The sequence below is a fragment of the Bacillus rossius genome, chromosome 3, assembly GCF_032445375.1.
Source record: "Bacillus rossius redtenbacheri isolate Brsri chromosome 3, Brsri_v3, whole genome shotgun sequence".
NCBI lineage: Eukaryota > Metazoa > Arthropoda > Insecta > Phasmatodea > Bacillidae > Bacillus > Bacillus rossius.
Window position 1 is genome coordinate 12,909,302 of NC_086332.1, and position 16,533 is coordinate 12,925,834.

The 16,533-nt window shown below is 40.4% G+C and overlaps 1 protein-coding gene across 3 annotated transcripts in view; it reads right to left on the reverse strand.

Annotated features, from left to right (window-relative positions):
• Positions 1-1,120: 1,120 nt before the first annotated feature.
• LOC134530242 (protein limb expression 1 homolog) overlaps positions 1,121-16,533 on the reverse strand; it is a 229,074-nt gene continuing 213,661 nt past the window's right edge. For 2 of the 3 annotated variants that reach the window (XM_063364921.1, XM_063364923.1), the window contains exons 3-4: positions 11,874-12,014; positions 1,121-9,662 (exon numbers count right to left, since the gene is read on the reverse strand). In XM_063364921.1, coding sequence (XP_063220991.1) covers positions 9,252-9,662; positions 11,874-12,014 — 552 coding nt within the window. In that variant the 3' untranslated portion in view covers positions 1,121-9,251. The remainder of the gene's footprint in view (positions 9,663-11,873; positions 12,015-16,533) is intronic. The other variant, XM_063364922.1, reaches the window with a different exon arrangement.

A 16,533-nucleotide genomic window follows, 5' to 3' on the forward strand; every position in this document is an offset into this window, starting at 1 on the left:
CCTAAAAAAAATTTATTATTCTACAATATCAATTCTTACGGCATACAGAAACTGTGTGCGTCGTTGAGCACGACGAAGTTGGGTATGTTGCGCTGTTTTTATACTTAAATACTCACAATAATTAGTTTAGATAGATAGACAGCGAAATATTTTTTTTTAATTTATAAAAGAGAAAAATATAAATCTAAACATATTTACATAAATTCTTGCAAACTCAACTTTACATTAGATATGTATTTGAAATTAAACAAACACAAACCGTCACCAGCCTCCTTTATTACGTCATGTATATCATAATCAACTGCAACATCGGTTAAGCAATTACATTCAGCAAACGTTATCAAAAACACAAAATTACATAATAAACATGGGGAAGTAAAGCGATGCATCTCTGTATGACACCCTACAAAGCTGTCCTTTTAAATAAGCATGTATATATTTATGGCACCATTTACAAACAATTTACAAAAATTACAAAAAAAAAAAACATTTCACTCTTTTCGCTTTAATAAAAACGATATGCACTCTTAACAACAAGTCAAATCTCTCACCTTTATCACAGATTGGCCAGGACGTATGCTCCTCATTGAGTGTTATCATTTTTTTCTCAATTTTTTCAAACGTCCCACTTTTTATTTCTTAAAATTTCTTTCACAAAAATTACACAAAAATTAAACTCAGTCAACTGACAACAGCTTTATTCGTCGAGAATAACAATTATTAAGTCTAAAATTTACAAGTACAGTGTACACTATTCTCCCTGTACAGAACTAGCTTAACCCTAAGAGAAAGACATAAAGCATATTTACAATATTATTAAACATGTTACAATCACTTTTTTCACATTATTTTCAACAGATTTCTACGGAAACTTGGCAGAACGTCAAGAAGCATTTTCATAATTTACCACTTAACTAACCGTTGACATTAAAAAAGCACACGCTACGTTAATGACATGTTCTGTTGCGGATAACGAAGTAAATTGATCATGTTACATCCAGAACGTTTCGTGTATGCAAGGACAGAATTTGGTAGTGCTCAAACACATAAGCTGCAAACTATTATCATAATATATCACTAGTAGCTTAAAATACTATGTTCCGCTACGCATATGGTAGGCTTTTTTTTTTTTTTTTTTTTTTTAATCCTTCAAACCCTACCAGCGTTCCTTTCTACGAATGAGCTGAAAGAAGCATGATATTCCATTCTGACAATTGTATACTGGTGAAAGAATGATTTCAATGGGACTTCATCGCTACCTCTCTGTGCGTCTAACACAACTGGCAAAGATTCCATTCAGCTTATGATCATGACATCAAGTGGCGACAAAGGGAAAGCAGTAACGCAAATCCCACGTTTTCTAATGCCTAACCAAACTACTTTCTAAGCTTAAATACAAAAAAAAATTCATTGTTACTAAGAAATATTTTAGTAATAGTAAAGGTAAACCCTCCCCCCTCCCCCCCTCCAACACTGTCATCACACGCAGTGTTAAAAAATTTCACCTTTAATTTACGAAAAACGTTGGTTACAAATGATCCAGGGATCTTCGTCAATTTACGGCTATCGTCGTAAATTTACGGACAAGATTTCACTTATTTTGAAAACGAATCCAAAAGCATATTCTCTGTATATTAATGAAACATTTAAAATCTGGCAAAGTCTTCAGTAAGAACAATCTTATTTTGTCTAAGTGCGCGGTTTACGTTTGTTTAGAACGAAACATGCAACTCGGAAGTCGAAATACGATGCAGAAGTTTCCACGAAGATTCAGTTATTTGTAATTTTGAGAACTCATCGTTTATTTGAGTTAAATTCTTCGTTGAAAAATCCGTAAATTTAATGTAATTACTAACAGCGTGCCATTCGGGTAAAAATACTGGTTATGCTCTGCTACGCTCAGGAAAAGTCCTGCACTGGCGACACGGGAAGCATTTGCGAACACGTATTTCGGATCGTGACAGATGGCTTCAACGGCTGAGCTGGTACTACGAACGTTTGATAAGGAGCGTCGAAGCATTCCCGCCGAGCTACATAACTCACAAATGGCGTGACCTGTCGGCGAGGGACTACACTGACTTTCAGCTACGTCCGGGAAAACACGGTTTTCAACTCTGGCCACGCTTTTAGTCCCAGCAGGTGAGGACAACGTCGTACTCGCGTCCCATCAAATTTCCGGGCAGATACGGGGACAGGGGGGGGGGGGGATGCAACCATAGACTGTCTTGGGGGGAGAGGGGAGGAAATAGAGAGAGAAGAAGAAGGATAAATGGGAGGGAGGGTGGGAGAGGCTGACAGGTTTATGGGACTTTGGTGAGGGACACATACTCTTCCATAAATGAGTGATGAGTGGCAGAGCAGGTTTCGAAACTGGCACTTTAAAAGGTAAGCGTTTCGCAATTTACTTAGAAATGAATTAGCACGCGGCTTTTAGATTCTGTTCCCGAAAAGAGCTTAAAATAATAACAATCCATCACAGGCCTTCTTCCAGTATATTCACATCTATCCCTTTCCTCCCTCCTTCTCTTTCCCTTCCTCTCTCTTTCTCACACACTATCCATGATAAATGATGGTAACCAGACTAAATTCAACTTAAAAGAGAAAATTACGTGTTCTCACAGGAAAACTAAAACATAAAAAAAATTTTTACGCTTATTCTGACACGTAGATCAGATTTAAATTTCCGGCTGAAGCTTAAGGAAAGGGTTGCATCGATAATGTGAAGAACACGACGAAACGTAAAGAGACAATATGGAAAATTGAGTTTGCGTTTAATCGTATAGCAATAATAATTGAAAAAAGTTCTTCAATCATTTAATAAATTGCTGCCCGTTCTTGCAAAATATATGTATTTTAATACTGATGTTTCGCGTCCAATTAGGTTCTCATCAGTTATTCAAGATGCATTAAAAAACGTTTTCGATCTACCGAATAGCGACGACAAAAAAAAAGTGGGGGGCTCGCTTCCCCAACCTGATGGTGTGTCCACCCCCTGTCCGCGCCAGACGGAAGGAACGGGTGTCAACGTACGACCCTCGGCTCGACTGTCAACTGCATTCTTCCGACCTCCCCCCCTCCCTCCGTCACAAGAGCCGACGGCGTCGTCCGCGCTGTTCCGAGAACCGCCCGGGCAAACAAAGCGCCCGCCGTGTTCTCCTTGCCCTACCCAAATGCACACACGCGCACGCACGGGCGGGATAACGAAGAGGAGGAGGAGGAGGAGGAGGAGGAGGAGGAGGAAGAAGGAAAACAAGGCAGGGAAGCTCGAGGAGAGACAGCGTCTCTGACGTTTGGGATCGAACAGGCCTGCCGTCCGCGCGGTTCCCTTGTCCTGCAGTCGGCGCTGGGCTCGCCGGCCGGAGACCACCGAGCAAAGAACTGCTCCAGAGGCCGCGTATCCATTTTTATTTCATTTTTGGAGGGGATATTTACGTTCACCGACAATACTTAGCGTTGTAGTCCAATCATCCGGGTAAGGTTAGCGACTAAGCACTGCCTTGTCGGGATACAACTCGCGGGCCGCATTCCAGAACGCGTCCAAACCAGAGTCCCAATAGTGGGAACAAATCGGCAAACGTTTTAATAAACGGCGCCCGTGCGCGAGGCTATAAACTGGTTTCATGGCATTCTAGCGGACGTTTCGCAACCATCGATACAATTATTACGGTAAAACTACTAGAGATAGCAGCACCGTCGACCTTAAAACAGAACCGCCTTTTTAATTTTTTCAAGTACTCTTGTTATGACCATTAAAGCATAAAAAATATGTACTCCGGGATAGTTTCGCCGTCATAAAGTTTCATTTAGCACACCCCAATGATCACAAAAAAATGACTATATACAAGTTAATGGCGCCAGACGCGGGCACCATCTGGACGATATCAACGTAAAAGTGAGCTCTGCTAATGAGCGGAATTTGGGCAACAGATCGGCAACGGAAAGGACACAAAAGTTCGTTCCCTAAAAATAAAGGGCAACCCGTGTACTTTCGTGCACTTGGAATACGGTTAGGGTATTACGGGTGTAGCATGTTCAACCCCCTAAACCCTTCTTTTTGTGTCCTGGAATACCGCCCTTAGTTTCTTGGGTTAAACTTTTCTTTCATCAAAAGTTGTGTGAAACTATTAAACTTCAGTTTTTGAGGCCACAAATATTTTAAAAAAAAATTCCAAGGCCAATCTCTGACAGAATTTAATATCAGGTTCTTCCTGTAGGAACGAACCCCCGCCTCCGAGGATGGAGTAGGAGGTGATTCGCGTCTGACTCTTGGTGTAAGGCACGGGTCGGCAGACTTATGGGTGAGATGAGCCAAATATTAAGTAAACAGATCCTCCAATTTTTTTAGAGAGCAGCAACGTATATTTTCTCTGTGCCTACGTGGAATTTTGAAGACGATAAAAAAAATAGATAAAAACAAAATATTTTATTCACAATTTCAACATAATGTCTTAAAAATGAAGGCTGGTTAGAAAAAAATTTAAAGAAAAAAACACGGTAGTTATTAGTAATACTCTACTGATTAAAAACGAGAAAACCTAAATTCTTTTATTTAACTAATTGTTAAAATTAAAAAAAAATCACCTTGTCGAAAGCGGTGGTGAGGCGGGGCGATGCTAGGGTGCGCGCGCAGGTCTAGGACATGCGTCGTGATTGTGCCGTTTGATTTTGTTCTGTATTTTTCTATTGCGTTGTGGCAGCGCAGTGAGTAGTAGGGCTGTGAAATCCTATGAAAATAGCCGCATGCGGTTAGCGAGCCGCGGTCTGTCGACATCTGATTTCAGTTCATGTACAGCTGTAGCACTGCTTCCGAAGGGGTAAAAATTTTAAAAATATTGCTAATTCCGTTTTTGCGGAGCGTGAAATTAATTTTATGCCGTGAATCAGACGAATCTAATCGAATGTTCACATTATAATCGAGATCTGAATCGAATGTAAGGATAAATAATTATGGCCATACTTATGAAAATGTCCTCTTCAGGGCGGAGAGGCCAGTGGCGGAAAACCGAGGGGAGGATAGGGGCGATATACAACCTTCCCTCCCTCCCTCCCGAAGTTATAATTTTTTTTTTTCTCAAAATATCAGTGTATACAGTATGTACTGTTGCTGTGTGAGATACCACGTCACCTGCGGCTACTACCGTACGCCCATTTGTCAGCGGGCAGTGTTAAATAGCAATGCAATTTTTTTTTAAGTATAGACTTTTACATTTTTTTTTTCAAAAATCCCCCCTTCGGAAATGATATGCCGTGTCCGCCACTGGGAAAGGCGGACGGCGGGTCGACGCCCTGATCGCGCACGGAGAGATCGCGCGAGAGGACGACAAGGATCAGTAGCAGGGGGGGGGGGGAGAGAGAGAGAGTAGGAAGGGAGGGGGGAGATAGAGGTAGGCCCCAAGAACTGCGCGCGACCTTCGGTTCCCACGGCATTGACATCGGCGTCGCGGCGAGCACCCACGCGTCGCGACGCGTCCCCGGCGGCCGCTGGACAGCGTCCAACGAGAACGGCGAGGTGAGGAAGGACTCGCGTACAAGATAATGCTGCTTCACCGCGTCGGGAATGAAAACTACAACGCGTACACACCACTCGCTTGTACTCGCCTACGTTTCGCTACCATATTTCACTGAGTTTGTATCTTTTAACAAATCATCAGAGACCCGGAAATTTCGCGGATTAATTTATTCGCAAGCTAGAATGCAAACCTTCACACTCTCGCAGTGGGTTCATGATTGGCACGCAATTGTTTGGACACGCCCCTCTACGACCGTGAGCCAATGATGACCAGCTAGGAGAGAAGTAAGCGAATCAGGTAGTGCCAAATAACAAGCATAAAAATGTTCTCGCTAAGAAATCAACCAATGGGAAAGTAAACATGGGTCGAGCACACCTATAACTTTGAATTCTCTCCTGAGGCCAGAGGAATCCACGAAATTTCCGGGTCTCTACAAATCATTGTCATATTCATGGACAGATCTTAAGATAGATTTTTGAAAGAAAAAAAAAGGGGGGGGGGAGATTGTACAGAAGGAGACACGATCAAACTACACAGTCTTAAGTCGCACTGATGTTCCAAATCGGTCTTACAAAATAACCATGAAGCCCACACGTCAAGACGGACGTTTTCGCTGCATCTGTCACCCGAGCTTGCATACTAAGAGGCAGGCCCTGGCAGAACATCAAACGATACTTTTACTCACAGCTTCTGCAAATTTCTTTAACTCATGGAAACCGAACTGTTTAATTGAAATTTGGACCTTTTGCTTTGCATGCAAACAAATATGTTCACTGTGATTTTGGCGTAAAAATTTTGCGATGTTAAACACATTTCGCAATACTTTAAAAACTCAACACAACAGATAAAACATATTTTATTCTTAAAGAAAAATGTTATAGACATCATAAAAATGAAATTTCATGTTTGAAACACTACGGGAACGACTTTCATGCAATGTTGGGAAATCTCGCTGAGCAAGGTGTCTTTTCAATGTCTAGTTACTGCAAGTTAAGCTTTTCTTTCAGCACTGGATGTTTACTTTTACAACATCCCGCCATCAGTCTATGAATGCGCTTTGGCATAATGCTAATTTCCGTGCTGAGTTGCACAAACGCCATGCGACAAATATTCTGTCATTTCCCGGTTCGTGGGTTCAGACAGATTCTTGCCGGCTCGCCACAGGCGAAAAGTTTAGTCCTGTCACTGGCTAACCCTTATTCCTCACACAATGTGTTAGAAGTCACTCTGGAATCTTCCACTGAGTGGCATCGTCTAGGTTATGAGCTTGCGTTGTTAATTCCAGTTCCAAAATAAATTAAAAAAAAAAACTGAACAAGAGCAACATATGCATCATTTTCAATTCGTTGTGAAAAATTCAAGGGGAAAAAATTAAAAATTAAACAAATTATTGTAATAAGAAAGAATTTTTGCATTAAACTCACAACGGAAGGACTGCATGTGAGCCTGGAAGAATTACAAACACGTTTACTTTAATTAGGTTGATTAATTAAAGTAAATTAGGTTAATTAATTAAAGTAAAGTTGTAACCGTCACGCGGATTTCACGTTATAAAAAGTCAGCATGAAGTTCCTTCCTGCTTTTATATATGAAAATTGGTTAATGAGCAAATTTTGGTTTCATTGCATTAAAAATAGTGAATAAAAAAATATTAACATCCTAGAGATGAGTATAGTAAGAAAACTTTAGACATATTTAGAAAATCTGTACAAATCCCTGCGTTGTTTAATTATTCCTGAAGTTGGTTGAATATCAAGTATCGTGTGCCACTCATCAAGAGGCAATTGATCGGCAATACATCAATGACATATGTGGTTTTTCCAACATTGATTTGGTTAAACAAACATTCTGCCAAGTTTCCTCCAAAGCTTCCGTATGAAACAAGAGAACAACCGTCGTATTTCCACTTCTATGGGTTACATAATTAATCATTCGAAATAAAGAACATGGTTATAAGATCATCCTACTCGAACTCAAGAAGTACAAGTTTCATTTCCGTAAAAGCAGAAATATACATACCCCTACCAACAGTGGCAGGAAATTCTAATTTTTTTGAAAGTTTATGAGCATATGAGCAGGTATTTTAGGAAACTCAATCACAGGTCACAATGCATTCTAACAAAAAATATTTTACATTTTGATACTTAAGGGTATCTATGCACAATACCGGCATTACAATACGGTGCCGAGATGTATACAGTAGCACTATACTGCAATGTTCTACTGAAAGACATCACACTTAACTTCATGAACACCTGCAAAGATTTTTGCTAACGTACTGAATTTACGTATAATAACATTTAACGTACTTTGTGTTTAAAATACGTACAGCTGGACATTATTATCAGCCAATATAAACATGGCGACAACGGTATGAAATTCAGCGCTACTGACAAAAAAATGTTTTCTTGTTAAATAGCTTCCTGCTTTAATATACGAAAATTTGTTAATGTACAAATTTTGGTTTCACCGCATTCAAATAGTGAATAAACGAAATATGAACATCATAGAGATTGGTATAATAAGAACAATTAGACACATTTAGGAAATCTGTACAAATCCGCTCTACAATATACAAATAACATCTGTTTAGGGCTGTTAGAGTAGATCAACATCTCTGATTTTATCACCGAGCTATCAACTCCAACATCCATCTAGTTTGTGGCTGCCCATGCTAACGTAAATCACAGATATTCTAAGCGGAATGTCTTAATAATTATGGTACACCCACCTCCAGAACTTAACATACTGGAAATATGCCCGTTGGAGTGTATATTGCATGCCAACATATAAGACGTGTTAAAATCCGCCATTTAGAGCTTTAAATTGACACTATTTTTAAATGCGGTATACGATTTTGAATAATTTCGAGATTCAATGTTTTAATCCAAAAAGGTGGAAGTACATACTAACTCCCCACTAACACAGTCCAGATTATTCTTAGAAAATACCATTGCAATGAATAATTATAAAACTACATATTATATTAGCGGGTGGTAAAAATAACTTAAATTAATGTATTTTTAATCTGTCGTCAAAGTAACCAAAATTGTGTAAGAAAGAACGTCTAAAAAATGTCTGAACGTTCATTGCTAGTATAGCTCATTAATAAGTGAAACACGGAATTTCCACACTTCTTAAACCGCCAAAGCCTAAAACTGTAAAGGGCGAATTCAATCAAGACTTGGAAGCTGGACGCTCAATTAACAGGCAGTTTATATTCCAGTATAATGTGGTAGTTTTAATTGCAAATTTGGAGTGGTGTACAACGTTTTCTGGTATTTCCAAGAGATCTTACTGCGAGAATCTGACAAGATATTTGGTCGTGCCTTAAAAGCCTTTTTAAGGCCAATTTAAGGACTCAAAAGTACAGTTTTAAAAACACAATTGATAAATATCAACAATTCAATTACGTATCTTTACCCAAGGCACAAACACATACATAGGTCCAAACAACGTTCCATATATATAAACGCATTTTTTTTTTTTAGAACAAATCACTCCAGCACAGAAATCAAGAACATCACGGATGGGAATTTTCGTGGACGCTCGGCGCTCTTTTAGTAAGTAAGTACAGCGCAGGAACTAGCTCTGGAGACAGAGAGGAAAAAAAAAACACGGCCCCATTTTCCGAGGCGAAAATTCACTGTCGTCCGCATAAATAATTTAAGTGTCCTGCGGGATTATTCCGTAATGAGAACGTGGTGGATGTTTGCGGCGAACAGGGGCTCGGGCCGGGCACTAGCTGGACAGCGAGCCGTTGACCTGCGTGTGCGCCAGCATCAGGATGTCCTTCTTCTCCTTGGGGAAGCGCAGCTCGCGGCCGGCGAGCCTCGCCGTGTCCAGCTCGCGCTCCGCCAGCCCCAGCTCGCGCCCCAGCGCCCCCGAGCTCTCCTGCTCACGCGCGATCCAGTCCAGCGCCATCTGCGACCGCATGTCGTCGTCGAGCGCGCGGTTCGAGTAGTGCGCCACCACCTCCTGGCGCGAGCACTGACGCTCGCGCATCGCCTTCAGGCTGCCGTTCCAGTGCAGCAGCTGGAACACCGTCATCAGCTCCTGGAACTCCAGCATGGTGCGCCCCTTGTTCGTCTCCAGCATGAAGCGGAACGCGCCGATGCCCGTGTTGGGGTTGTCCGCCTCCTCCGGGTCGCCCTGCGCCCAAACATCACCCTCGCGTCTCCCTCCGTCCGCGTCCCTGCCCTCCGACCAATGCACATCTCCCTGCACACACAACTCCACAACACCACTCTGTATCGTCCACCACTTCAACATTACATTGACATACAGGATTCTCTGTCACACATTTTCAGAGACAATTATTTTTTTGTATGATACTTTTCACTATGGTTACAACTGTTGAAAAAATTGACTCTAGCTTTTTTTTTATGAACTTGGGAAGGACAGAAGAAATATTAATTGTGATTTGATTGGACTGAATTGAAAATAAAAATATTACGACTACAACTGAATTAAAAAACAATATTAAAAAAAACTCAAAATGGATGGAGGGGACCGATCCCCCTTAGTAAAAAGGATGCACTGAGACACCACACTGGAAATATTGGGAAAGGGAAAGTTTGGAGGGTGATAGTTTCAATGACAACACTTATCAATTTTGTTAGCACAATAGCTTACTAAATTGCACTGCAACTATGTAAATGTAAAAAACCACCCAACATTTCATTGCTGGTACTAATGAGGGGTCAGAACACTTAACTCCCACCAAGGCGACCGCGGTTCGATTCCCGGCGGGGTCGAACCACGATTTTGCGCAAGTGGGAAACGTGGCGGACGTTGCCGTGGTATGTGGGTTTTCTCGGGATACTCCCGTTTTCCCCACCAATTCGCTCCGTCGTTGCTCCATACCTATCTCACTTCATGCAATCTACAATCTGGTCGGAAAGACAGGTCTGTCCCTCGTGTAGGGCAGCCGGCTCCTGTGTGTGTCAGCTCCATTCCATGAATGCAGACCCTGCCTCAGACGGGAAATTTCGTGTCGATTTTTATTCTGTGTGAGCGGTAAGGCAGACTTGTGGGAAGTATTTTGAGCTTGGAAGCAAAATGCCTCTGAGGTCTACTGAAGGTTGAAATGTAATGGAGGAATAAATTAAAAGCACAGAAGCGGACAACGCCGAAGAAATGCGGGACCTGTCCGCAATGTTTCCACAGGAATGACCACGCCGGGATTAAAGTATGGATTGCCTTGGTATAAGACAAGTGGTGTGACCACTGCATCAAAGCAACTGTAACTGAAGGCTGAAAGTTGATTACTTCAGTTTTTTTAATTATTTTTCTCTGCAAATTTGCAAATTTGGAGTGGTGCATAAGGTTTTCTGTTATTTCCAAGATATATTACTGCGAGAATCTGACAGATATTTGGTTGTGCCTTAAAAGCCTTTTTAAGGACAATTTAAGGACTCAAGGTACAGTTTTAAAAACACAAGTGATAAATATCAATAATTTAATTACGTATCTTTACCCAAGGCACACACAATACATAGGTCAAAATAACGTTCCATATATCAACACATTTTTTTAGAACAAATCACTCCAGTACAAAAATCAAGAACATCACGGATGGGAAGTAAAGAACATGGGCTCGAATACCTATCGGTCCATGTTGAGCGTGTACGCTCAACATTACAGTCCAAGGAAACTTCGGCACGGTATACAGTAGAGAACAAGACCAGCATTTGCCTGGAGTGATTTCAGGAATACACGAATCACCAAAATCGAGATGGATTGACTGGGAATCGCGAACCCGAGTCCATCGGAATACGAGTCAATTCCGAAAAGTGCAGATGACCTATGGAAATGAATCCACTGCAACTCTCTCTCGTCATCACCAACGCATGGGCGTCGCAAGGATATATACATTTTTGGGGGGACTTCAATTGATTTAGTTGTTGAGGAAAATCCATCCCCTGGGGAAAAAAAGCGGCCCCCGGGAAAACTTGGGGTTTGAAGGTGCAAAAAGGTGTTTTTTAGGCATTTTTCTTTCCTAAATATTCTAATTATAGTTCGTTGCAATAAATAATTTACTTTTTATAAAAAATATTTTCAGAGAACAAATTTGTAAAAACACAGTTAACATATCTGTATTCGGTATCGGACCTGATTTTGATTTTACACGAAGATAGAATTAAAAAGTGCTCACATTACCACGATTGGACTAAATGCATCATGCGCAACATATGGGTTATATCACATAAATCATATTTTTAATATAACTACGAAACTAAATATATTATTGGAGGGGACGAAATTGAAGACTTGTATTATTGGGGGGGGGGGGGGGACGTGTGTCCCCCCCGGTTGCGACGCCCATGACCAACGCAAAGGAGTGCGAGGAAGGGTCCTCACCTTGAAGGAGGACCTGGCCTCCGCCACCGCCTTCTCGATGAAGTCGTCGGATATCCTCCTGGACGGGTGCTCGTTGAACACGGAGTTCATGAGGGCGATCTTGGCGGCGCTGCGGCGCGCCTCCGCCTTGGTGGGGCAGTTCTGCAACAGCCACCACGGCCCGAGGGCCGGTCACACGCCGGCGACGAGGCGGGCGATCTGACACCGCCGTCCCAGTGATTCAACACACGGACCATTTAGAGCTGCAGGGGCGTGTGTGTCCGCATTCGGTTACTCACTTTCACGGTCAGTTACACCCACATTCACATTTAGTTATACACGTTCACATTTAGTTTATCCGCTCACATTCAGTCATCCGCTTTCACATTCAGTTACCCACATTCACATTTAGTTATCCACATTCACTTTTAGTTATCCGCTCACATTCAGTCATTCGCTTACACATTCAGTTACCCACATTCACATTTAGTTATCCACATTCACTTTTAGTTATCCGCTCACATTCAGTCATCCGCTTACACATTCAGTTACCCACATTCACATTTAGTTATCCACATTCACTTTTAGTTATCCGCTCACATTCAGTTACCCACATTCACATTTAGTTATCCACATTCACTTTTAGTTATCCGCTCACATTCAGTCATCCGCTTACACATTCAGTTACCCACATTCACATTTAGTTATCCACATTCACTTTTAGTTATCCGCTCACATTCAGTCATCCGCTTACACATTCAGTTACCCACATTCACATTTAGTTATCCACATTCACATTCAGTCATCCACATTCACATTCAGTCATCCACATTCACATTCAGTCATCCGCTCACATTCAGCCATCCGCTTTCACATTCAGTTACCCACTTTCACATTTAGTTATCCACATTCACTTTTAGTTATCCGCTCACATTCAGTCATCCACTTTCACATTCAGTTACCCACATTCACATTTAGTTATCCGCTCACATTCAGTTATCCGCTTACACATTCAGTTACCTATTTACTCATTCAATTATTATGCTAAAAATTTACTTTTATAAAAAATGTGCGCACACCAAATCAGTCTTACCTCGACCTACATCCTACAAAAAATGGCCAGCGACCTAAAAATATATATTTAATGTTTGGAATTGGTGACTAGTTTTTCTTTAACTTTTGTTAGTTAAAAATCAGTATACGAATTGTTGTAATAACTACTTTTAAATCTAAGATTTAAAAAAAATAGTGTGACTTGCGCATGGCTATGTTGGGATATATAATCAATTAGTGGAACGAGTTGTCAAGAAGCACTATTTTAAATATCAACTAATCACCTATATTTAGGTACTTTACATCTTGCAATACTTAATTTTCAATATGGACAGACACGCCTTCGCTATATGTTCGGAAACACGAAAGGCTTACGCACCATAGGTAAATATATTTCACTAATCGTCACATTAACTAGCAACGAGAGCCGCAATCTACCACGAAACTGTAGAATTTTTTGTTGTTAATGTGACTCGCGCAAGGCCGGACTTGGCCTTCAACCGGGAAACATCCGAACGTCGTGCGTCCTCGGAGGACCGAGCAAAAGGAGGCGCTTTCAAGAGGACTTGGGTTCGAGGCCCGGTCCAAACCATGCGCCCGATCCTCGTATTTTGGATCAGGTTTTCCGATGAAACCAAGTTGAAAAAAAAAAGTCACCCAGGTTTTTTCAATGTTAATATAAATAAACATTAACATATAGAAAGTATTTATATAGAACGCCGAGCGTCTGAATTATGTTTAATATAACGAAGCTCTGCAACCACCGCGAATTCTGTTGCTGTAGCAAAATCAGTTCATTGTAATAATTGGTGGCAGTAACGCGCCAAGTATTACATTGAAATAAATAATTTTCTTACAGCGACATAATTCGCGGTGCTGGCAGAACTTCGTTCAATGAAATATAATTCAGACGCTCGATGTTCTTTCTTAAATACTTTTTTTTTTCTTTTGTATACAGTTAAAATTTTGTTCAGCCTCGACTTCAAATACGTTTACGAGCCTTAGGAAGCACTTGAGACCATGAATCGTATATTTGTTTTCAATTTATTCTGTCAGGATGAACCTGCAACCGAACTCGGACTCGCCTGTATATCAACCAGTAGAGACCTGCAAAATTCGCGGATTCATTCGGTGATAGGCTAGAATTCAAACACATATACCTCTCAGATAATTTTGCTATTGGCTTACTGTTCATCTGGACGAAACTCAACCAGTTATAAACCCTGAACCAAAGACGGATAGAATCACAGACAAACCAGCTGAGACGATTTAAAAGTCGGCAGCCAATGAACTGGCGTTATTTGCCCGATTGTACAGGGGTATGTGCAGTCTATCCTGAAGGCCATCGAAACCGCTAATTTTGCAGGTCTCTATCAACCAAAAAAGTCTTTGGTGAACCCGTTAAAACTCAAATACATGAGCACCGAGTCATTAGCCAAATGTGTTGGAGCCCACTGTGATAATAAGAATACATGGAGAACTGAACTAGTCGAGGTTTCTTAAAGAATTGCAAGCCCATATAAAATAACATAAAATCGTGTTAACCAAACTGCGAGATACACTGATTAAAACTATAACCCAAGAAAATTTATAGCTAATAACTACATGACAGCCCAATGAATGGAGCGATGCATTTACACACACACACACACACACATATTTGATGTTGCACCAGTATATAGCGGCGACGTAAATTCAAGACGAACATTTTCAACAGTGTACCGACTAAAACAACAACGTCACGGCATCGTGGAAGCAGGAGTTCGAGGAACTGCTCACTGGCCCAGAAGCCGGGGTGGCCTATAGACTAGTTTTCACTTTCGCCCGAGAGTCACGGCTTGATTGGCCAGCGGGCGGACGACTTCCAGAGGGACTAAACGTTTCCAGGTAGCCAGAGTGACAGCGGCCGGCATGCCTAATAAGCAGGTCAAGGACAGCCGAAAATAGACAAAAAAAAAGATACTGAATGAATTTTACCTACCCTACTACCTGTATAAGAGAGGTTCCGTAAACGTATAATATTTCTTAAGTAATTTCACACCGGCGATAGAAACACATGTTATACAATTTAATTTGTAAGCAAAGAAAAAAAAACTGTCGTACATATTAATTAAACCCCCTTTTGTAATATTTACTCCTTAAAAAAATACTAACAATTAATCGCAAACCAACCTGTTGGATAAAAAGTATTTCTAATTTTTTTGACGTGACAACTTCTAATAAATCGATGAACGCCGGCTGCACGCACGAAAAAGTGTCCCACTACGGACGTCCCACTACGGATGTGTCCTGTTTGCTCATTGCACGCATGCGTGGCATCTCTCTTCCACTCGATTGGAACAACCATCGATTTGACTTTTCAATCATATTTTCGTCGTTTGAATTATTAATATTATGTAATTTAACGATCGTCCACCGATTTTCAGCACAATCGGTACGGTTATTTAAAAGTAATTTTGAATATTCAAATACGTTTTGAACCAACAATGGTGTTTTACAGTTACACATAATAATTCAAATTACACCCGGGATCTTTTGCACAATGTTTTAGAAAATATTGTAACACATTATAAATAAGTTTGGTGTATTTGGGATGCGTATTTGTTATAAAATCGAGTTATAAAAACGAAATAATATTATTCCCCTACCGTGAACAAAATTGTTATATTTATATATATATATATATATATATATATATATATATATATATATATATATATATAACATCTGAAACCTTTATTTGTAAAATGGCCTCGTGGCCATGCGGTTAGCATGGCTGACTATCAATCCAACGGTTGACGGATCGAATCGCCGCCACTATACGTTCATTATTGTACTTGTAAAAATAAATACGGAGCACGCAACATTTCAAAAGTAATAAATATATTTGAATTAATGAATGCCAATAAAAATAAATTTATTAATAAAATTGTACATTTCATTTCACTACTTTGTATCCATACAAAATAGTGATATTTCAATAAAAATAATTCGATTTTATTCATAAAATTATACAGAGGTAGATTTTATCATACAAAAGATAGAAAAATTTAAAAAAAATTTCTTCCTCAAAGAATATAATATTTTTAATGCCTAAATGGTTTGGTTGCAAAAACCTATTACGGCTCAGTCTCAGGCCGAATATGATATTTCCTTTTCTTCTGGATCAATAATTTCATCACTGTGTTGTTATGACGTTGTCACGTTAAACTATCGTCCGTAAACCGACTTTACAGACAACCAATTTTTTTTATAATTTTTATTTAAATATATGTTTTTTTTATCCTACGGTGAAGGCTGACGTAACATAAATAGTTTTTTCTTTTATTTTTAAACATCTTAGCCATCGATTAGGGCATTAAGAAGGAGTAATTTTGTGTTTGGAACGGAAGTCGAATGAACGGAAATGCGTAACCACGGCGCCGAAGTCATCAAGATGGCGGATCCACTTGTAGCAACATAAACCCGCATATAATCACTTTCGTAAACACTAGGGTACATAGGGGTCGTCCATTAATCACGTGATGTTTTTTTAGCAAATTTTCAACCCCCCCTCCCCCCTAGTGATTTGTGGTGAGGTTTCAGACTACCCCCCCCCCCCCCCCCAATAAATCACGTGTATTTTTTG